The 23299-nt window shown below is 41.6% G+C and overlaps 2 protein-coding genes across 8 annotated transcripts in view; one reads left to right on the plus strand and one right to left on the minus strand.

Moving 5' to 3' along the window:
- adgrl3.1 (adhesion G protein-coupled receptor L3.1) overlaps nucleotides 1-10066 on the minus strand; it is a 97997-nt gene extending 87931 nt beyond the window's left edge. For 5 of the 6 annotated variants that reach the window (XM_029448804.1, XM_029448652.1, XM_029448487.1 and 2 more), the window contains exon 1: nucleotides 9694-10066. The gene's annotated coding sequence lies outside the window, so the exon portion shown is untranslated. The remainder of the gene's footprint in view (nucleotides 1-9693) is intronic. The other variant, XM_029448730.1, reaches the window with a different exon arrangement.
- Nucleotides 10067-11499: 1433 nt separating this feature from the next.
- LOC115009216 (multiple PDZ domain protein) overlaps nucleotides 11500-23299 on the plus strand; it is a 38222-nt gene continuing 26422 nt past the window's right edge. Inside the window, exons 1-17 of one of the 2 annotated variants that reach the window (XM_029433083.1) lie at nucleotides 11500-11562; nucleotides 12388-12482; nucleotides 13267-13433; nucleotides 15623-15841; nucleotides 16108-16176; nucleotides 16389-16511; nucleotides 17127-17210; nucleotides 17671-17778; nucleotides 17925-18027; nucleotides 18175-18266; nucleotides 18647-18860; nucleotides 19465-19539; nucleotides 20121-20200; nucleotides 20448-20594; nucleotides 21534-21719; nucleotides 21892-22053; nucleotides 22453-22662. In XM_029433083.1, the coding sequence (XP_029288943.1) occupies nucleotides 12470-12482; nucleotides 13267-13433; nucleotides 15623-15841; nucleotides 16108-16176; nucleotides 16389-16511; nucleotides 17127-17210; nucleotides 17671-17778; nucleotides 17925-18027; nucleotides 18175-18266; nucleotides 18647-18860; nucleotides 19465-19539; nucleotides 20121-20200; nucleotides 20448-20594; nucleotides 21534-21719; nucleotides 21892-22053; nucleotides 22453-22662 (2052 nt within the window). In that variant the 5' untranslated portion in view covers nucleotides 11500-11562; nucleotides 12388-12469. The remainder of the gene's footprint in view (nucleotides 11563-12387; nucleotides 12483-13266; nucleotides 13434-15622; nucleotides 15842-16107; nucleotides 16177-16388; nucleotides 16512-17126; nucleotides 17211-17670; nucleotides 17779-17924; nucleotides 18028-18174; nucleotides 18267-18646; nucleotides 18861-19464; nucleotides 19540-20120; nucleotides 20201-20447; nucleotides 20595-21533; nucleotides 21720-21891; nucleotides 22054-22452; nucleotides 22663-23299) is intronic. The other variant, XM_029433091.1, reaches the window with a different exon arrangement.

The following is a 23299-nucleotide window of genomic DNA, read 5'->3' on the forward strand; positions in this document are numbered from 1 at the left end:
TCTCTCTCTCTCTCTCTCTCTCTCTCTCTCTCTCTCTCTCTCTCTCTCTCTCTCTCTCTCTCTCCCTCTCTCTCTCCAGCTCTATCTTCATCCCCAGCCTCCTTCCCCATCTACTTCTCTTGAGGGTAAACCTTGCAGACTCATCTCACCAGGGTCAATCTCAAAGTGAGTGTGTGTATTTGTACATTGGACATGGGTTTGTGTGTGCTCATCTTGGCAAGCAAACGGTTTAGTTCTGTTGTTAATGGGCAGCAGGAACGGCATATATCTGTTTCGCCTTGAATTTTTTTCAGGCACACAAAAACAAGTGCATCAACACACACACACACACACACACACACACACACACACACACACACACACACACACACACACACACACACACACACACACACACACACACACAAACGCATCCATATAGAGTGTCAGAGTCTGGACCTCTGTGGAGCTGTGCAGTAATTGGGTCTATTAGCCAGTACAGGAGGCCATGGGCAATAATTAAATGGTTGTGTTGGCAAAGACTGCAACAAAAATGGATTCACTGTACTGTGTTTGAGTACATGCATATGTTTGCATGTATTCACGTGTAGGCATGTGAATAAGCATATAGCCCCAATGAGAATTGCCAGAGGCAACAGAGCATTTGTCGAGAAATAAGTTTGTCGCTAAGCTCCCCCACCTACACGGCACCTTCATTCATGTCTCGCTTGCTTCTCTCAGAACACCGAATACATTATTCACATGGAGCTGGTAAACAATGGAGGGATCAATGAATGAAGAATGGAGGAAGAGAGGTGGAAAAAGAAACAAGTTTGGGTGCACAGGCGAGGTGGTGAAGGAACAAGTATGTAATAGTGGCGGCACTAGGCGGGAATGAGGTTTTTCATTAGGAATCATTTACGTGAAGTGGAAAAGGGGAAAGAAAAGATTAAAGATGCAGCCATTGCAAAAGTCCATGCATACATCAGCGGTGCACCATCGCTTTGTTCCATCACTGAAGGGGAATTCTTCATTAAGTCCTAATTTGTTCTCTCGTGTGCTGTCAGAAGACCCAGGTCAACAGCTTTCTAGAGAACAGTCTGGAAAGCTCCAACTGAATGAAACCCCTGTTGTTATTATTATTATTATTATTATTATTATTATTATTATTATTATTATTATTATTTTGCCCACTGACACACCAGCCCGGTATCATTTGGAATTACATTCATATTGGATGAGTCCATACTTCGCTATCTTAGGTCTAGTGTTAACATTCAGGGCCAATGCAGGAAGTCGTGTGCCCTTTAGTGAGGTGGAAAGTAAGGATATTAAGGTCGGTATGAAGATGGGCATGTAGCATGTATTCTTTTAACCATAACAAATCTTTCCCTGACCTTAACCAAGGTTACCACTTCAGCTACCTAACCCTAACCGTAGCATAGTTTCCAAGCACATGTATTGTAGCAAGAAGGTTTTTGAAAACAGTCAATGTAATAAAAAGTGACGATAGAATTGAAAGAGGCGGAAATGAGGTGGAAAACAGGCAGGACACATATCTTTCTCTAAAGTCAAAACCATTTGAATATTGTACATATTGATTAAGGATGGGATGATATAGGATTTTATTGTAAATCGAGTATAAAAACACGGCCAATAAGTTGATTGTGGAGAATTTTTACTATCGGGATAATAGTGAATAACATCATTGGTGATCATTTAACACCGTTTGGGTTCATAAGTGGAGATGGAAGCAACTGAAGGTGAGAGGGCTCCTCTGAGAGCAACCAGCAGTGGAGCAAAGATGGGGACAACAGACAGAGAGATTTAGATGGGGAAATGGTGAAAGCCTATAGCTTCCACTACTGTAAGAGCTAGGGAGGGGCGCTGGCTGAGAGTGTTTTGGACGGCGAGTGGCTTAGCCTGACTGAACAATGGATGGACGTGATTAGGAGAAGGAAGCAGTTTTTTTTACAAGTCTCTAGGCACAATGTCTTCATAAAGAGAAATGTAAATATATTTCACATAGACAGATGCTGACCATTTTCTCACAGTAAAACAATGGTGTTTTCTATTATGAGAAGCCGTGGTTGTATTGATGTCCCATGTCACCCCCATTACTCATGAGCCTGCAGTATGTAATTAGGATGACTCCACAGTATGCTTTTTAGATGGTTTTTCATGTATAAGCCTTTATAATTATGCTTTAAACAACAGATTGCGCCATAAGACGCCAGAGATTGTGTTGATGCCTCTTGGAGGAGATTTATGGTGTTTCTAAATGAAGCAATGTGATGCCTTTCCTTGGGGTGGAGTCCCCTAAATGTTAATGTTAAAACCACAATTCTCCCCCTGGGTTTCGACAGATTCGATATAAGCATGAAAAATATGGAGCAATAGTATAGATGGTCTACCCAGGCGTAAAATTAAAGACTTTTGTCTATGTGCCCCACATAAATCTTTGAAAGAGAGCGAGAGAGAGAGAGAGAGAGAGAGAGAGAGAGAGAGAGAGAGAGAGAGAGAGAGAGAGAGAGAGAGAGAGAGAAAGAGGGGATGAGGAAGGGAGGTGTACATGACAAAACAAAACACTGGTGGACGTGTGCGGTGATTGTAAACCGTTGAACTGTAATCAACTGCAGATAACCCTGTACAATGAGATGTCAATACACGCGTGCACATACACACGCACAAAGAAAAAGACACACACAAACAAATAACTTAAAAAATAGCTTATAGTAATCGCCTGACATGGGCTTTACACAAAGATTGGCTTTGAAATACCTAATATCATTTATCAAAGGCTTTCTTCAGCACACATTTACTCTACAATAAAGGTCCTAGCCCAATTCCCTCTCATCTTGATACATGTGATGGATACCGTCTCATCTATCATACATATACTGTCTGAGAGAGAGCCAATTGGGTTCAAAACACAAGTAAGCACACTGCAGGACAGCAGGCATACAATTTCTTACATGGTTAGAAAACAGACACGTGGTCCATGTAAGTTATTGTTGCAGGCCCACAGGCCAGAGTGGTGCTCATCTGTCTTGGTGTGACACTATCAGGCTCCCTTGCAAAAACACAGAGGTGGTAAAATGGTTTTATTGCAAAATGTGAAAGATACGTCGGGGACAAATTGACGGGTGCTGATACATGCCAAAGGGGCATGGTGCTTTTATCTCAAATGAGTTGTAACGTCCTCTGCAGAAACTGAATCTCAATGCTTATTTTAGAGCTTTGAATGTGCTAAAAGTATCGCAGCAGATTTGAGCACCGTGCTCACACAGAATTATTCACCAGCCAGTCAAAGGGGATTCAACCTCAGGCGGAGTTAAGTGCTATATTTGCACTTAAGACGAGGCTAGTGAGCTCAATAACACGAGGTGAAAAACACAAAAAGGCAGCAATAATATAAACATACATTATCAAGCCATTGATCATTTCTACTTCTGTTAATATCTTTGTTCCATCAAGCGTAACCATCTAGTCACCCTCGCCCTGCTTCAGCCTATCACACTGCACCATCAACTAAGCTCCAGATCAATACTACATATTCTCACTCTCAAAGACTTGGAATGAAAACCATTCGATATCAATCAAGATCACAGCTGTGCAACTGAACAGGCACAATAAATGACAATATTATTATTTTTTAATTTACCATCAAACGACCAGTCGCTTCAAATCGCTTCAAGCTAGTTCTTTCAGCCTGGTTTATGCTGAAAGGAAGCAGATGAACGGGGAGTGGAAGATGTATGTAATGCAGTTAAAGTAAAAGCCCAGTAAGCAGGAAATTTAAGAGGGGCCTGGGGATGATGGTATTACAGCAGACACTGATTGTGGACAATCTGCTGAAGAAGGAAAATATATGGAAAATATCATTGGTTGCAGTATGGTGGACATAAGAGGCGTGCAAATGCTTGAAAAGCTGGGGGGGGGGGGAAGGAAATATTTCAACAAATTAACAATCTGCAAAGAATCTGGTGTGCTATATTCAACTGTTGTTAGTTGAAGTAAACGGTACTCAAAAAACAATGTCATTGCAATCAAACCAGAATTCCCCTTCCATTGTCTCAGTCACTGAAGTCAACCAACACAGTCCTTTATTTGCAACATTGAATCCGTCTCTTAAACAATACGGCATTTTCAAATCCTGCTGCAGTTTCCTCCATTGATAAGAAACGCTGTGTTATACCACGGCGCTGGGAGATGTATGCCCCCAGCCCTGTGATGACCTCATTGTTCATTGCCCCATAATTCAAATCTGCTCCGCTGTGTTGCATCACATTGTGTATGACTCATTTCCAAGTACCCCATTCTCTAAACAAGCGAGGCCTCCGCAGCACGCTATAGTCATCCACACAAACAACACTGCAAAGAATGTCCCCATCAATACTGTGGTGACTGACTTAAGACTTGCATATGCACGGAGCGCACACACACACACACACACACACACACACACACACACACACGCTGTTTAAATGGACTGAACTAGTAAGAGGGGAGGAGGGGGGTGAGTGCTATTGTAAATGATTTCCTGCAGAGACCAAAATAATCGTCAGACCTTGGAGTGAGCTTCTTACAATCACACTGGCCTTGTACACTGATTCTCCATTCAGCGCCCTAATGGCACTGTGTGTGTGTCACTAAATATACAGCTGCAGGCTGTATGTGTGAGCTTATACATGTGTTAGCATGTGCAAACGTGTGTGTGTGAGAGACTGGTGGTAATTGATGTGTACCGCATTGATGTGTTCATCTGTAGGAAGAAATACGTGTGTGTGTGTGTGTGTGTGTGTGTGTGTGTGTGTGTGTGTGTGTGTGTGTTTTCTATTGAGTGGTGACAGCTCTGAGTGGGGCGCAGGGAGGTGAAGGGCACAGAGGAGAAGTGTGGACAGGAGATGTGTTGACTGAAAGAACAAATGTTTTTTCTTTGTGAAAGAGGGATACCAACTACTGAGTGAGTGAGAGGTTTTGAAAGTGGGCTGTGGATACAGTAGCTAACAAATAAAGCAGCTGATTAAACATATAGTTCAGGGACAAACCGAGCGCTGACGGTTAAGGCCATTTGCAGAATAAACCTGTAGACATACTGCACACACACATACACTATTTTGAGACTTTTTATTGTAAACCACAGGTCAGTTATTGTAAACTGTGTATGGCATTATTCGGCAAGTCGACAGGCGAAGGTGAACACTTCACAAAAATCAATAGTGTTACATACAGCAAACCTTCTCAGATTTGTGACAAATAATAATTGTATAAGACTTCTCACTCCATGAGGCATTGGAGTTTACTAGCACTTCAGAATGGCACAATGACAAACTTCAGCTTCCCTTTATATAGCCCACTTCAAAACTGTATAACAAGGTGTTTTGCAACCAATAACGCCACGATAAATAAAAGTAATTGATGACAAAGCTGGACATGAAATATTAAGGGTTGCCTAAGAAAGACATTAAAGACTGCGACTGGCCAACTGGTCAAAATAAAACAAATAAAAGTCTCACAGGAAGAAAACATTATTGTGAGATGTGACATTGATTTTACCCGCCTAAGCCTCTCAGATTGATCACTCCAAAGAAAAGGCAACGAGATTGTGAAGTACAAGCCATCAGCGTGTGCTAAGCGTTATAGGTGGCCAATTTCATTACATTGAATATTTGTTGTCTTTGGGATTTTCATGGTAGGAAAGTAGCAAGAAATACAAAGTAGGGCAGAGCCAAAGACATCATTACATTGGCACAAGTAAAACATTTGATGTCCTTAATAAATGGCCGGTACTTCTAGAATTCAATGATTTGATTTGTCAATATATTTTATCCCATCCCAGGAGATGGATCACAACCTGAGGTCCTTAGGCTTCTTTAATTTGGCTGTTACAAAACGTTGATTAACAACATGCAATCAAAACTTTGTAGGAGGTTTGTGGACTTTTGACCTTGTTCAACAGATTTGATTTAAGAAAAAAATGATTATTTAATTGTTATTATTATTAGTATTAATGTTAAATTCTGGGTTCCTAATGCTCGAAGGGACATATTTTAATTGCTTGTTGTGTCTGAAGTACACTCCAAAACACAAGTGTATTCAATTTACTATCAAATAAGCTAAAAAGAAACATATTTTTTTCAGAATTTAAAAGTTAGGACTACGTAACGTTTGGCATTTTTGCTTAAAGAATTACTTAATTAATTGTTTATACAAAATAATGCTGATTAATTTTTCTGTCAATCAACTTCCAAACTCTGTTTCAGATTGAATTATTAGATTGAATCCCCTGCTAGTGGGGTTACAGCGAACCAATACTGGACCATCCTTGTTTTTCAACCTCGTTTTCGAAAATGTATTCAAAACCAATACTGATTGAACATCACAGTGCTGCTTATGTTGTTTAATAGTACGATTACAACTTGCTGCTAAGCAACGCAATGATCGTTGAGCAGGATTACAACACGCACCCCCCTTTTCAGCGATACACAGTTAACACAGCCCAGTTAACCAACAAACACGAGCAGTCAGGTCAATAGTGTACGTTGCTCCCAATCGGCCCCAAAGTACAGACGGATAATAGTCTGTGGTGGTTCGAGCAGAAAGCCTTCCAACAGTTCCATATTTAGGCAGAGTAAGACATCTATCTCTGGAGGTTTATTCTAGTCGGGGCCAAAGGAGCAATGAGTCAGTGAATGCCCTGAGATCTGACAGCCAGTCATCTGTCTACTGGTTTTCCCCTTTCCTAAGCACATGTCTAATCAGGTAGCAAAGTAACTGTGCAGTCCTCTCGCATGGTCTGAACCTCTAATAGGGTTGAATGATATCGGAGGCGAGCTTCACACATTAAGAGAGGTGAACTGAGCCGATAGCTCCAGTGAATGGTGGAAAATGCAGAGAGCCTGGGTTATTGTTTGAGGGAAGGGAAGGGTAGGAGGAAGGATGTGTTAACACATGACCGAGTGCTTTAGGTGGATGAGGAAGACGGGCAAGGATCTGGCCTCATTATTTCAATACGGGAGAGAGATGTCGTCGAGAGCAGGAAAGGGCTTTTGAATGAGGTTAAACCCGGCACCCAAAGTGGGGTTGAGACTAGGAATGTGAATCATCGTCGAATTGAGAAACATTGCAGTCAAATCCAACAGCTCCGCTTTCATTGAAACTTAATATTATTATTGCAGCATTAAGATTTGTTTTGGTGTTCCTCGCCTGCTTAATCCACTAGAGTGACAATTTATTTATGCAGGAAGGTTGGTTGTCTCTGTGAGTACAATAAAGACCACCTTCTGTTTATCTACAAGGCTCTCTGACACACAAACCTTTACCTTGCTATGTAGAAATCAACTAAATAGAGGACTGGATCCCAGGAACTGCTAATTCTTTAGGAAAACATTTGTTAAAATGGTTCTGAGGAAATCAGCCCTTAGGTTCTATGTGCCCACTAAACAGAATTAATTGCACAAGTGTTGAAGTTGGACTCTATAATAACCCTTGACGAAGGAAATAGAGACTTGAGTAACAAGCTAATATGCTGGTTTCAAAACTGATTATTTCCCTGCCTGTCTTAATATACAAGTGTGTATATGTGTCTGTTATTGTCTGTCTGCAATGGATCATGTTGTCCTCTGAGGTATATTTTCATTATCTCGAGGTTTAGATGTGCGCACAAGATGTTTAATATATGATCCCTTATTTAAATCACAGGCTGTTTTCATTACAGGGTCAGACATATTTTTTGGAGCCATCCAAATCCAAACCAAATATTGTGTTACATTAACTGCACTAAACAAAGAAAATCAGCCCTCCGGCAATCAAGCAGAGCAATCCAAATTAGCACACCTCTTGTAATTTGCGCCCTGCTTTCCCCAACAAGGAGCTTTGTCTTTCTTGTGCATCATAACAAGTGAAATGAATCAGTGACCTAATTAAATGACAGATAGACCTACTGTCAGCAGAATGCTTGATTGTTGCTGTGGCACATTATATAATTGACATGCAGCTTCAGGTGCTTTGACAACAATCGTGTTGAGTGTGTGTGTGTGTGTGTGTGTGTGTGTGTGTGTGTGTGTGTGTGTGTGTGTGTGTGTGTGTCATTGCTTAATGCGACCCAAGATGCTCTTTGACACACCTTGCATTCATGGTGTGATGTCTGACAAACATCCTGGGGCTCTCTGGAGAGCCGGTCAGAAAAGTAAACCAAAAACATCCACTGTAGCAGATGTAAGTTTGGACAGGCAAGCACAAACATTGTTGAGGTTCAATTGTATTTTCACCACTTTTAAAAACAAATAAACAACTTGTCAGGAAACTACAACCACCGCAGGATTTGCACTGCATATTTTGGCGCTACATTTAAAACAAATAATCAACCTGGCATACAAATGCAAGGAACTGTAGAATCAATTAAACACACATAGATGACAGATGACTTAGTAATGTTAATTTCATGCACAAACATGATAATCTCCTTGGAGACAGGCCTGTGCTTTAACAGATGCTGCTAAAATGGCAGCCAAGCAAATCTATGTCAAATTTCTCCAACTGAGACATACAGATAACTGCATAGACTGACCATTTGCCGACCTCAGGGGACCCACTTTTCTTACCTGCAGCACTGACAGATGAGTCAACATATTGTCAACCGCTCCTACCTATAGAGCCTACATATGCCCTTTATGTCACACTGAACAGTGAGCTCTACACAGAGTTTGCACACAGTACATTTGCTGATTTAAAAGGGCCAGCCACCCAAACAGACACACACAGCAAATGACTATTGAGGAGTGCTTTGATTGCCAGATATGTGCATTTATGGCCACTTATGATTACTCATATAATCTACCATCAAGCACAACAAGGATTAGGCTATTTGCTTTTTCAAACAGGAGCCAGTTTATTAGAAAAAAGAGTACACTGCTCAAGGGATTTTAGTTTAGGTCAAGATCGAAGAACTGTGCAACCTTCAGTAGTTTTCAGAGGCACATCAAGGTCATCTGCAACCCTGGATGACTCTTCTGTAAAGAGCTATAGCTTTCACTCATGAATCCGCATGATTGACGTCTCCTGGGGGTGCACTAGCCTGCCTGATACTCCTTTTCTTCCAGAGTAGCTGGATTTATTCTGGATTTTAGACTGCGGCTGATAAACCAGCACAGTAGCCTACACAATACGATAACTGCATTCCCATACACTCAAATGACAGCCATATAAAATAGGAGAAAAAAAACCCGAGGAGGTGAACACAGTCTATCTGTCATCCATCATGCCAAAGCGAGTGATTTATCATTGCGCCCTGCAGTGAGGCAGATACACGCGGGCACAGAATAATAATTATGTTTAGACCCTGACCGAGGAGCCGTGATGGGATAATGTGATTGCAATGATTATTTGCCAGAGAGGTAATAGGTATCATTGCTTATTACTTCGCCTTAGCGACGTCTCACATCCGAGCGACGCCCATCCAGCCACAAGTCGCCGGACCATCATCTGTACAAATACGCAAACTATATTACATGTTACCCCCACTCGTCCATTAGGGCAGGCCACATTCCCATGGGCATCCGTGAGAACCAAAGTCAGCGCTGCCGTATAGCTTTCAGAGCAGGTCAGTGACAGACACGGGTTGACATATAGCTGAGAGGTTTGCAGACCTTCACCAGAGATGTCTGCAAAAATTATACATAATTTGTGCAGGAATAAATAAGGGATGCTTACCGTATCACCAGTCGCAGTAATATAGGCGCATATATACACATCCAGCGTGCAGAGGAGTCAGGAATAACCTTTTATGCGCTCTTTAATACAGTCCCCACAACGTTGATCTTAGATAGAAATATATCTTCCCCGTCGATAAATAATTTCACTGATTAGCGCCTTGACTCCGGCTCTGTGGTTATTTCTTGCTGCCGCAAAAAAAAAAAACGACGTGGGTAAATTTTGCCGAGAGAGAGGGGATGGAGATAAAGCTGAGGGTGTAACAAACCAATAGCTGCGTGCTTAGTATCCCGATCAGCGCTCACACAGGAGGAGGTATCGCGTCCGTCCGAATGCACTAAGTCCAGTGGAGTGCTGGAGGAGGACAGAGGCGTATCTCTCTCTCTCTCTCTCTCTCTCTCTCTCTATCCGTCTGTCTGTATCCCGTCTTCCCTCCCTCCCCTTCTCTCTCTTTATCTTTCTAGGCTGTCTTTATGTTCCTACTGACTTTAGCTGAAGTCCACAGGCGCAGAGCACAGTGGAGCAGAGGACCGTGGTCAACAGAGAGAGAGAGAGAGAGGGGTCAGAAATGACAAACCAATTTGGAAGCGCGGTGGATACTCGGTTGATCGAGCGCAGTCCGGCGTTACGTTGCAGGCGGGCGGGGAGACTAGGGTGGGTGGAGGAGCTGGGGAGGGGGGTGATGATTCCTGCCTGGGGGATGGAGAGAGAGAGAGAGAGAGAGAGAGAGAGAGAGAGAGAGAGAGAGAGAGAGAGAGAGAGAGAGAGAGAGAGAGAGAGAGAGAGAGATGAAGTGGGGTGTCCGGTGGAAAACATGGAACTGGATCTGGCTCCTAAATCTCTGGAGCGAGGGCTCCACCTGCCGTGTGAAAAAACACAGGGGTTCCAAAACTTTTCACGGCAAGGACGTTTTACACAAATCACATTAGACCGACTGCTGGATATGACATTGAATCAAGAAGCCCCAACTGAGAAGTGTTTTTGCTGTTAGACATAGTTTGGGTATGATTGGATAATTGTGCCTTTGGGTGACAACTGCAATATGTATAGGCCTACAGTGCCATGCACTATCACATTCTTAGCTAAATAAAGAGGAATGCAAGTACAACTACTGTCATCATTTAGGCTACTCGTGAACACCCGGAACCCACGACTCATGATGGTCCCTGGACTCCACTTTGGGGTTTAGAAAGCCAGACATGAAAGGTGGACTCATATAATTCAGCCTTAAGCGATTTCACCCGGCAGGGGTCTTCTGGGCAAACATCACATCGGGAAAATGATAAATGCATCGCAGCAATGGAAATGTTATCAGAAAAAAAAATCCAACATGTCACTTAATTAAATATAATTATGGCAACCTTTTTGTTCTAGCTCCAGGTAGGCATACTTATAACGACTTGATTATTTTGGGTGGCCATGTTTTAGTAACCATATATAAGCTTTCCTAATAATCTATTATTTCTTTAGTTTTTGCAATAATGCTATTATAAAGAGGTGTTGGACAGGCACCGTGACTTTGGAGTCACGTATCTATAAACATTATTTACAGAGTGTCCCACTGAGATGTATTACAGGATTACCGTAGCCTAGTTGTTTCTCTTTAGGGATGAGCTCTCTGTGCCTGAAGATCAGAGGGTGACATGCGCACTGCACGGAGCGCTCAAGCCTCAGACACAATGCTGGAAAATAAAGCGCGCAGCTTGCTTCTTGATATCGTGCCGTCTCTGAATAAGCTGTTATGACTTGTCCTATCAGGAAAGTGTCATACTTGGTATTCGGTACTGGTAAATTTACCCTGCGGACTGGTGGAGGAGGTGGGTGAGCTCAGTGGGGACCTGTTGATAGCCCACCGGCGCTGCAATGGAGGTGAGGTGAGGCTTTTTTGCAACAAGCGATTCTGACCTGTCTCTGATGTCCGTCTGTTCGTCACAGTGATAGGTCTAATGTGTCCTGCTCATTTTTAAAGAAATGAACACACTGCCTTGTTGATTACATATCACATTAGCAGCTAATGGGCCTGTGTAATTACTGTAAATCCTTCATCTGTAAAGATTTTTTTTAATTCTGAAGCGGTCGGTATCGGTTTAATATCAATACGTATAAGATATAGATTTCATTAGGCTGCTGTGAAGGGCATATAAGTACTGTGAGACCTCTACTGCCTATCAATGCCTCTTAATTAGATTTCAGATGAGACGTTGTCATTTCCAGCCCATCGTTATGCAAATCAAATCATGTCATTGGTATCATGCTTTGATGCTATACAGGCTTCCCCTCCAGTCAGAATGGTTGGGAGGCCATGTGTCGCTGTTAATTACCATCACTGGCTGATAAAGCCTTTTGGAGAAGATTTAAATCCTGCTAAAGAGCATTAGTTGACAAGCAAGGCCCTTGCAAACAAGCATGGCACAGGCCTCAGAAGAGAGGATGTAGAGGTGAATTGATACATGCTACAGAACAGATGTACAATTTAAATTGGTACACTAATTATTCCGATGCACATGAGCAGGGGGGGGGGGGGGCATGACAAAAAAAACGTTGTTCAGCCATAATTGTAATTATAATATATCAACAGCGGAGATATCTTCAAGGAGAAACCTCTCCTTGGCACTTATACACTGTCACAAAAATGGAAATAGACGGTACAAGGTCATGTTAAAACAAAATCAAACTTTTGTTGTTGTTTTGCAGGAGCCAAACGGAGAAGAATGACATTTAACTAAGACGGAGCGTCAGAAAGACACATTTCATCCGAACAATTTGTCTGGCTACGATGGAAATCATGGGTACGTGTATTCAGTGACCTGCAGTTGTAGAATCTGTTTAAAGCCAAACACGTTCCAGTAAACTTAGTAACACTCCCTGCCACCGCCATCATCAGAGGCTTACAATTAAGGTGTCAGGCATGGTTGCTGTGGCCTGACAGGAGAGAATAGTTACATGTACAGGTGGCACAGGGCTCACAGTCTGGTCGGTAGTCAAAACTTTGTGGTGAAGAGTTTACAGGGTCTTAACCTTCTGCCACATGCAATTACTGCAAGTGTGGCTTGTTCTCCTTCGCTCCTCCTCTACTAAATAAACAAGGGTGATATGACCTGACATATCAGCTTTTGCTTTTTTAGTTTTCTTGATAAAGTTTTTTTCTGTAGCCCTGTTGAAAGGGAACATTTTGCTTAGGTTTTGACCCAAAAAATATTCAAACTTAATAACTTTGCCAGCAGATAGAGAAGAGAGGAATGTCACATTTGAAAAACTTTGGAATTGAAAGAACCCGCACTCTAGCAGCCAGGGATGTTTGTTTTCAGACACACAGCACAGTTCCTGTTCCCTCAAACCTCGAAGACAATAAAAAAGTATAACACTGTGGATCCGTGCTGACAGAGTAAGTCATTCTGGCATTTTAAAAGACTTGAGAAATCTACTTTATTTTCCCACCGGTCCCTATTAGGTTTTGACATTTCAAAGCCTATTATTAAAGATCCCAGTTTGTCAGGGTCACACAGCAGCTGCTGCAACATGTGGAAAATACCTGTTTTTGAATGACACAAATGATATACAATTTCTCTGCAGATACTCAGTGTGCCTTGGAAGCTGTGGAGAGACTGCAAGCCAAACTGAAGGAGAGAGGGGAGGCCCCCACACAGGAGAAACTCTCCCTGCTGAAGACTGTCCTGCAGAGCCCCCTGTTCCATCATATACTCAGCTTACAGCAGGCTCAACGGAAGCCCCCGGCAAAGGTATAGCGTGAGCATGAGTGTGTGGGTGTTTGCTGTATATTGAATGGTGGGGAAGGAGCCGGAATCATTCCCAAAATACTGAATGCAGGAACCAAACTGGATGACTAATCAGCTTACCTAAGCTTACCACTAAAGCCCTGAGAAAGAGAGAGAGAAAGAAAGAAAGAGAGGGAGAGAGAGGGAAATAGGTCTTCTTTCCTCTCTCTTGCTAACATGTTGAGGAGTTTGCAGAAGTCATCTGTAAGATTGTCATTAGTTTTGAGCTTATTTGTGTGTGTTAGGGGGGTCTGCTTCATCATAACCCACACACACGTACAGTATGTGTGTTGTTGTATGACATCCATGACATAATCTAGGTATTAAATGTATTTTTGCAGCTAAACTCACAGGCTACCAACAAGATATAAAGTATGCATGATAATTATAATCCAATAACATACATCATTCTGAAATGGGCAATTCTTTATAATGAGTGTGTTTGGTACTTAAAGTATATTTTGAAGCTAATAATACAAATAAGAATTTTCTTTTAATTAAAGGCACAATGTTTAGGAATTGTCACTTGTGATTTGAAAATGTTTTCTGCACTCACAGCGAGGTGTGGCGCAGAGCCTTGCGCTGAGAGAAGCTAGTTAGTTTTCTTCCAATGCTTAAATACAGCTGTTATCTCATTGGTTGCGCTTTGAAAGGTCAGCGGTAATCAAGGTCAAAGTTGAAATTATTTTGACTTTGAGCACAGCGCTCCGTGGTAATTTTGAGCAGGTGCGCAACGCCAAGTTGGGCAGCAGCGCTTTCTCCATAGGAAAACAAGAGCACAGCCAGCGCAGAGGGGTTTTACCACTGATCATTGGAAGCTAGCTTTAGGGTACTCTCCCGCAGGTGAAAGCCAACCCCAGATTCACTCTCGGTTTGGAACGAGCTTTGTCCACTTGGCGTTTTGCCCATTTTATGTTTTTTTCTGCCCCGTGTTAGCCATTTTCGTAATTTCCTCTCGGATGCGTGCTTACGTTCTGGCTCCATGGTCTCTATGTTGATGCCCAGGCACGTACCGAGCACAGCAAAATGAAAAGAGAAGAGAAAACACAGTCCGAGGGCTCTGTAGATGCAGACACCACCACCACACACTTTTAGTGATGATTGAGAGAGATTTATTTTGTATGCATAGTTTTTTTTTTATCCCACTCATTGTACCTTTAAGTAAAATATGAATACATGACTTTTACTGTAACTGTAATTTTCTACACTTTGTATTGCTACTTGTGCCTAATTAAAAGATCTGAGTACTTCTTCCACCGTTGTTGTGGCGGTAATGATCATGGCTTTGTAATTGTCTGTTGTGGTGTGCTGTAATAGGCTAACACTATAAGCACCCCCGTCTACACACACAAGGATGATTAAATTACTGTAGCTTCTTGTGGTGTGAGCTCGTAGCCATTTAGTATCTCTGCATTCCAGGAAACAAGGCTCTGGTTTTTATCAGGACAGGCACGGACACAGATTTAGTTAGATCAAGTTAGGAAGTTAGGAATATTAGTGCAAATCAAAGGAGTGTGTGGTTGCTTTTTAATCTTTGAATAGTGCTTTTTTTTATTTTATTCTGCTACTTTAACAGGTGTTAAAGTTGTTAGAATGGAATAGCATACGGATCAAAACTGAACATCTACCGAAACTCCCTTTTTAACTTTGAAACAGAACACCTAAAAGACAAAAGGGAACGTTATGTGGTTGTGGTTATGTGGTATAACAAAAAGCCTTTATCTCAGAGCCCTGCGTTCCTGCTCTCCTATCTTTTCCCTCTTTGTTCAATTTAAAACCACTGAACTTTTTTTTTCTTTTGGCTAACACACATTCACCCTCCCCTGTTCTCCCTCCCACATCTTTCTTCATTGTATCGCAATGCCATCCTTTCCCAATTTCTTCATCCTGTCTATTTCCCTCCATCACTCTCTCATCCTATTCCTCTCTCTCTCTCTCTCTCTCTCTCTCTCTCTCTCTCTCTCTCTCTCTCTCTCTCTCTCTCTCTCTCTCTCTCTCTCCAAATCTTCAATTAATGTCTCCACTCCTCATCCATTTCCCTCCCAATCTGTCTTTCCTCCCTTCCCTCAATCCCTCAATCCCTTTATCATTCATCTTTTATCTCGCCATGTGTGCTATCTATCCATCCCTTATTGCTCTGTCAATCCTACCAGGGGAAGATTTCCAAATCTGTGTCCATGAACTGTGGCCCTTGCCATGGCACTGCACTGGACCTGAAGACACTGAGCCACAGTGACTCCTACACATGGGCCGTAGAGAACCGAGGCACTGCCAGATCCCTCCACAGGGACAACAGCATCACTTCTCTGGGCTCGCAGGACCTGTCCTTCTCAGACATCTACTCAGACAACTACATTCACACTGAATCACAAGTACGTCAAGTTAAGTTATAGGAAGCAATTTATTCTTGAAGCCCATGAACCAACAAAATATTATTTTTCTTTCAATTATGAAATATGCCATACACCATTCTAAATGTCACATTTTACATTTGAGAATATTACATTACATTATAAAACTCAAGCACAGTTGGGTATTATGTTGTCTGATGCTTTCAGCTGATCGTAAGAGGCAGCGCAGCTAACTCGATGTCATTTCAGGTTTGCTTTTGTTTTACACGTGACATTTATTTTTTTAGTACTGCACTCCCCCTCGAATCGCCCGCACCATGTCGATGGGGAGAAACCTGTCTGCTATCGCCCATGAGGTACAGTTGGCTTACATGTGAGGTGTTACCATAGAGCTGGTAAATGTGTGTGTCTGGGTGTAGATAAACAAGGGAATCAAATGTATTTAGCACTTCAACCTGTGAATGGTGTCTCACTTCTTAATTAAAATGGATTCTCTCTCTCTCTCTCTCTCTCTCTCTCTCTCTCTCTCTCTCTCTCTCTTCCGCTTCCTCCCTTTTCTTCATGTTAGAAGCGTCATGTGGAGATGATAGAGTTAATCAATGATGGGAAAGGACTTGGTTTTGGCATCATTGGAGGGCGGAGTACAGGTGTCATGGTCAAGACCATCCTTCCTGGTGGAGCTGCCGGACGGGTAAATCCACCTGCCATTCAATAGCCAAACCTTAAATAGTAGCAGTTAAAGGAAAAGTTCAACATTTTGTAAACTCTGCTTTTTTTACTTTCTTGCCGAGAGTTAGATGAGGAAATCGATACCATTCATATCGTATCAAATCCGTAAGTTTAAAGCTACAGTCTGGAGTTGGTTAGCTTAGCTTCTTTTTATGAATGGAAGCTGTGTTTGCACGGGTTGCTTGGCAACCTCGCAGTTATAAGACTACAGGAAGCTAATCTAAGCTAAGACTGTGGCTTCATATTTACCAGACAGAAATAAAAGTAGTATCATCCTTCTCTAACTCTCAACATGAAGCCGATAAGTGTATTCCCAAAATCTCCATCTTTTCTTAATTATTAATAATATAATAATAATATAATAATAATAATAATAAGTTTTATTTATGGAGCGCCTTTAAAAGGTACTCAAAGATGCTTTACAGGTACATATAACATTATAAATTACATTAAGAAAAACAGGATTATTGATGAATAAATCAATAATCTATATTTAAGTGATTTGCAGAATGTATTTAAAGATTTGAACAGAGAACAGTTCACACTAAGTGTTTTTGATTGTAATGGGGCTCCCTAGGACAAGCGCCTGCGAAGCGCAGATCAAATCCTGCGCATCGGAGATACAGATCTGGCGGGCATGAACAGCGAGCAGGTGGCACAGGTGAGGTTTCATTTGAAAAGAAAATGTTCAAACCTTAGATTTGATATTTTTTTCACCCCAAGTCTTTCTATGTAAAGATTATCTGTGTTTAAATAACAGCTACAGTGCCTACACTGTACTACTCTGTTAGCTCAGGGAAGTGTGCGCTATCTTTTTATCAGAAGTGTTTTCAAACAGTATTTTTCAAGAACTAAGACATCAAGGATGAATACAAACTGGTTAGTTTGGCAAATGTATGTATGGTTAACGTCCCCACCTTCTTTTAAGAGCAGCACACAGACACTTCCCTAAGATACTCTATGGAACCATCTGGGACTGCTTTAGAAAGTCACAAGCGGGCTAATATGCTGCTGTATACCTTACTGTCTTTCCAGGGCAGCTGTCTCATTTTATGTTACTTATTTATTAATTGTCACACACTGTCACGTTTCATCCATTCACAAATGACCACCTGGCCCAGGTACTGCGAAATGCTGGTACCAAGGTGAAACTGCTCATTGCCAGGGAAATTACCAAGGACAATCACCTTTCCTCTCCTGTCCTCAGCCAGGACAGCTTGGACGGCAAGGTTTGTATGTGTGTGTGTGTGTGTGTGTTGTGTGGAAGTCAAATGCAAACTTTTTATATGATAGTGACATTAAATGTAAAATACAATATTCCCTAAATCCCAAAAAAGGGTTGATAGGTGTCTTTATTGTCTGTACTTCTTTCCAGCTCAATAACTTGAATGATGACTATGAGTTCAGTGTGCAGTTCACTAAGAACAGTCGGGGCTTGGGATTCACCATCTCGAGCTACATCGGTGACATAAACTCAGGTAATAATATCGACCAAGTTTAAAAAATTAGCTTATTATCATTATTCCAAGCTAAACTGATGGAAACGTACTGGGGAAATAACAAATGTTTGAATAATACCCACTTAATGTAAGGCATAATCCTTTAATTGTTCTTGTTTTCCTCAGTCTACAGCGCCGGTGTGATAGTGAAAAGCATCGTGAAAGGCAGCACTGTCGATCAAGACGGACGCGTCAACATTGGAGACATCATCCTATCCGTGAGTTTCACTAAAAACACGACAGATGGCTTTCTTTATTGAGCCCTCGGAAGACAAACACCTTGTTGTCTCCAAAATAACAAGGTATTTTAAAGACTTCAACATCTCAAAAGCTGCACAGATTGCAAATATTAGTAGGTCCATACAAACTAATTGGGTTTTTTTTTTTTTTTTTTTTAAAGCTGATGAAGGGGAATTCTTCTAGTTTTACTCTTACTCCCATCCTATTACTTCATCATCTCTTACTGCTTTCAAATTTGCTATTGATTTCTTACCGTCCACTCCATTCACAACAACATTGCTCCTTTCTCCATCATACCTGCGCATTCATCCTGACTCTTTTCCTTACTCCCTACCTATACATCTCTGGTTCCCTTCAGGTGGATGGGGCGAGCTTGCAGGGCTGCAGTGAGCAGCGTGCCATGGAGGTGCTGAGGAGAACAGGTCCTCTGGTCAGACTGAGGTTGCTGAGGAAGACTGTCCGTCTAAGTCACATCCTGCCCCCAGTTCCTCCCCTGCATCCCCTCCGACACTCCCACAGCTTCCATGAGGGCAATCCCTACAAACTGGGCCTCAACAAGATTCAAGAGACAGGTGCTTTGTGCTGAGAGAGGCGGAAATATTTTGCTCAGTGGTATCATAAGTGGATTGGTTTTGAAGTAACTGAGCAAAGGAAGAACATGTGATTTAAAGTATGCACTGACATAAATGTATTATTAGGGATGCAACTAACGATTTATTTTCATTATTGATTCATTTGTCGATAATCTTCTCGATTAATCGTTTGCTGTATAAAATGTCAGAAAATAGTAAAACATGTCAATCCCAGTTTGTCAAAGGTGATGACTTTAAATGTCTTGTTTTGTAAGTGCAAAACCTAAAATGATTCAGCATAATGTGATATAAAAAAGAGAAAAGCAAATCTCCATATTTGCTGAAAACAGCATTTACGATTAACGATTAATCGATTATCAAAATAGTTGCCGATTATCTTTCTGTTTTTCTAACCTTGTCTGGTTAAAACATGACCGATTTTAACTTTCCAATATCTGTTCAAACTTCAAACTATGCTTGCTGGGAATTTGTACACATTATTTATATATTTTTTTAACTCAAGTGTGTGTGTGTGTGTGTGTGTGTGTGCACATGTGATTGTATCCCTTAATGTGTGCTCAAAACGTGTTTCCTCGTCTCCCAGGAATCTGCTCGCTGCGTGAAATCTCCCGGCGAGCAGTGTACGCCAACGGTAGACCCCGACAAGATTCCAGAAACGGTAAGCCATGCTGCACTGCAGTCTGGAACTGGATCATGGGACTTAGTCTGATATGCTGATTGGGCTCAGGAAACAGCAATATGGCAGCGAAGCATGCTCTTTGATGGGAGGCTATTTATAGTGTTGTTCAGTCATGTGTTTATCCAACTCATTCAGCTCATTCCAGATGATTTGTCTCTCGCCCCGCCTGCATGTATGGCTTTATTTAGACAAGGATTTTTGAGTTTGATTAGAGAGCACAGCCAAATAAGCCCTGATTGCTGTGAGGCTTTAGACGAACGAGAAAACATTAGTTTGCCAAGAAATCCTAAGATGGTGGGTGTGAATATGCATGCATGTATTCCCGTAGTGTTGGCTTGTGTGTGTTTATGTGTGTGCCTGTTTGAGTGGTAGTGGTTTACATCTTGCTTTGCCACAAGGAGAGTTATGTTATTTTCTATCTATAAAACAGCCAAAATTAAGTTTTTTTTCTCGCATATGATCCCATTCTTTAATTATCGTATCATCTAGGGATAGGAACAACGTGAATGGGAATGTGTGTGAATGTGAGATGATTGTTTGTATGTGTGCACATTTTACAGGTGTGACATTGACGCCAACTGAGGAGGAAGACTTGAGAAAGAGGTGGCAGCATGCAGTCGGACAGCGATTTGAAGTTATTGTATGTCTCTCTGTATTTAAAATGACCATTAAATATAGCATGCATGGAGAAACAGTTGTCTAAAATGATTAGTATTGTACGTATCTAAATGATTTATCATTTTCTTTACATGTAATTGCCCATTTAAAGAAGAAAAACCAACCTACCTCACAGTGTGATGCCTACACTTACACTCTACACCTTTCTTACCCACCAAACGTTGCTTCTCTCCGTTTGTTTCCCGCTCAACCTCACGTCACCCTTTTAGGTGTGTCAGCTGGAGCGCTTCGGCGAGACGAGTGGTCTTGGCATCAGTCTGGAGGCTCGGGCAGGACATCACTACCTGTGCTCCGTCTTACCTGAGGGGCCTGTTGGCCAAAGCGGCAAGATCTTCACCGGAGACCAGATATTGGAGGTAACCAAGTCCTTTGATAAAGATACGAGATCACGTGAGGTAGAATAAGATGATAATCTGTGTGGGATCGATTTTTGCTTTGAATGACGGTATGAATGATAGTTTCCTATATGTTCCTGCCTCCCATTGTAGCTGTTAGAGATGATAGCCTGTTCTTTCAAAGTGTTTAGAACAGCCTGGGAGTCATAATGCATTTTAAAGACTTAAACATACATCTGAAACACCACCAGTAAGCACATGTTCAAGTACAGTACGCAACATAAGAAGGTGGCAATGTGTGCCTCTGTGCATTGTTGCTGCTCTGTAGGGCGAGAGCTTGCCCTCCTCCCCCCCCCACGCACTCACCCACACTATCACTCATCATGATGAGCACTCGGATGCTGAACTCTCAGACAATGTATAGTAGCTTTGCTTGCAACACTGTCTCGTGTCCTTCATGTCTTTGAGTGTACAAGCAGACATCTGCGTCGCGGCACAACCCTTTGATCTTTGTCAAACGACATCTGCATGGCAACGCCATTGTTCATCTCCTTTTTCTTTTTTTTATTAGCCTCGCTCAGTTTAGTTACCGCTTGCATCTTTAATTGTTCCTGCTGTGACTTGATGTACTTTGGCCACTAATTGCACACCCAAAACTGAAATATATAAAACAAATATTAAATGTTAGGGCTGTCTTGCAGGTTTAGTCATAAACACTCTCACACACACACAGTCATAGGAAGAGAGGTACAGACAGACAGACAGTAAATGTACAATAACGTTCAAAATATTGTTGCTTTCATGTGAAAAGAATATTTACATATTACATCTTTAACCTCTGATAAGCACAGCTGTGTTTTTCTCAGATTTCTTTCAAAAGCTGAAAGCAAGATTCTGCCAATCACTGACCATAGGATAGGAATATATATATTTAAAATATTGTATGTATCTTCCTGGCAGGTGAACGGGATCCCTCTTATTGGAGAGACACATAAGGAGGTGGTCAATATTCTGAAGGAGCTGCCGATCGGTGTTTGCCTGGTGTGCTCTCATATTGTACCCCCTGCAAATCTCGACAGTGATGAGGAAGATGAAGATGATGCCCATCTCACCCTGAAAGAGCTGCTCGCTGAGTTCAATGAGAAGGTGAAGGGACACATTGATGAATGGAGGGATTAAGAAGTAGTGTTTAAACCACATTAGAATTGTTCCACATCCTCTGCATTTGAAATGACATTTAAAAATGCCCCTGACATGCTCTTCTCTTGTAAATCAATCTCCCTCCCTTTGTCCTCTGTCTTGTTTCTGCGTGTCCCAGTTGGACCAGGGTTGTGTCATTCCCTGTCCTACAGCTGAGGACATCACCAAGCGTGGTGTGCCCCCCATGTCACCTCCTCTGGCCATGTGGGAGAGAGATGCTCAGGTGGTCGAGCTGGAGAAAGGCGAGTCGGGACTGGGCTTCAGTATCCTGGACTACCAGGTCAGAGACATGTCCCTGAGCCTTTTCTACAAATAGAACAGCCTGGAATAGGCTGCAGTCTAAGAATATCAGTGTCTGGTTGAATAGAGTGAAGAAAACAGAGAAGCATGTGGACTTCTTGTGAGCTAAACCGTTGGTTGCTGTTTAAATTTTAGATGAAGAACAAGTTTTATTTTTAGCAAAAATCAGTGTTTCATGACATGTAAAGAAATAGTATCTTTACTGCAGCTGGTTGCCCCTCTTTGAGACCAATCCTTCTACTTTTACACGTCCCTGTTATTCTGTTTACATGTATTTATAGCGCATTCAATTCACATGTATCTAATTTATTCAAATTAAAAATATATATTTTCCATGTATTCAATAAAGCTTCCTCTCCTTCCTGATGTCGAACTGTAGGATCCAGAAGATGTCACTAAAACTGTTCTGGTAATCCGGTCCTTGGTGCCTGGAGGTGTAGCAGATCGAGATGGTCGCCTGCTACCTGGTGACCGACTCATGTTTGTTGATGAAAGTGACTTGGAAGGCTCCAGCCTAGATTATGCTGTGCACGTCCTGAAGTCCACCGGCTATGGCTCTGTCTGCATTGGAGTTGCCAAACCACTGCCGGTATGTAAAGTACTTCATTTAAATCTAATAAGCAAGAGTACATTTCAAAAATGTACATTTTTTGTGTGGGCCGCTTCAGTGAAGTTAGTTTAGTTTTTCTGACACACAATCAATACCGAAAAGATTATAATCTGCACAACTAGAAGTTGCCGATGTGAATAAAATCCTCATCCCGATATATGTTATTTTAAGTTTTAATTTACTTTAAAATCAATAATAAAATTAAAACCATATAAACACAGGCGCTGTTGTTGAAAAGTTATCAAAGGGATGACTACTATGGTATAAATGGTACTGTATTTAAAAGTCTATGACAGTAGACCGACTTGTATTTCCATACAGTATATATCATCATAATGCAGGATTATTACACATACCGTACATTTCAGGATTTACCAAAATTATATTTTGTATCGTTAAACTCGTAAAAAAGACATTTATTTCCACAGATATGCAAGACAATTACTTAAATGTGTGTTTATCTTGAGAGTACAGTATTTCTTCTCCCTTTTGTTGTGGACTGTGGCTTAGTAACAAGGAACAGAGAATCCAGTTACAGGCCCTCTGAATTTTTAATGCAGCTGAGAGATGAACACAATGCTCGACCACACTACAGATGGAGAGAGAAGGGTAGAGG

The sequence above is a fragment of the Cottoperca gobio genome, chromosome 1 (genome assembly GCF_900634415.1).
Source record: "Cottoperca gobio chromosome 1, fCotGob3.1, whole genome shotgun sequence".
In the NCBI taxonomy this organism is placed as follows: Eukaryota; Metazoa; Chordata; class Actinopteri; order Perciformes; family Bovichtidae; genus Cottoperca; species Cottoperca gobio.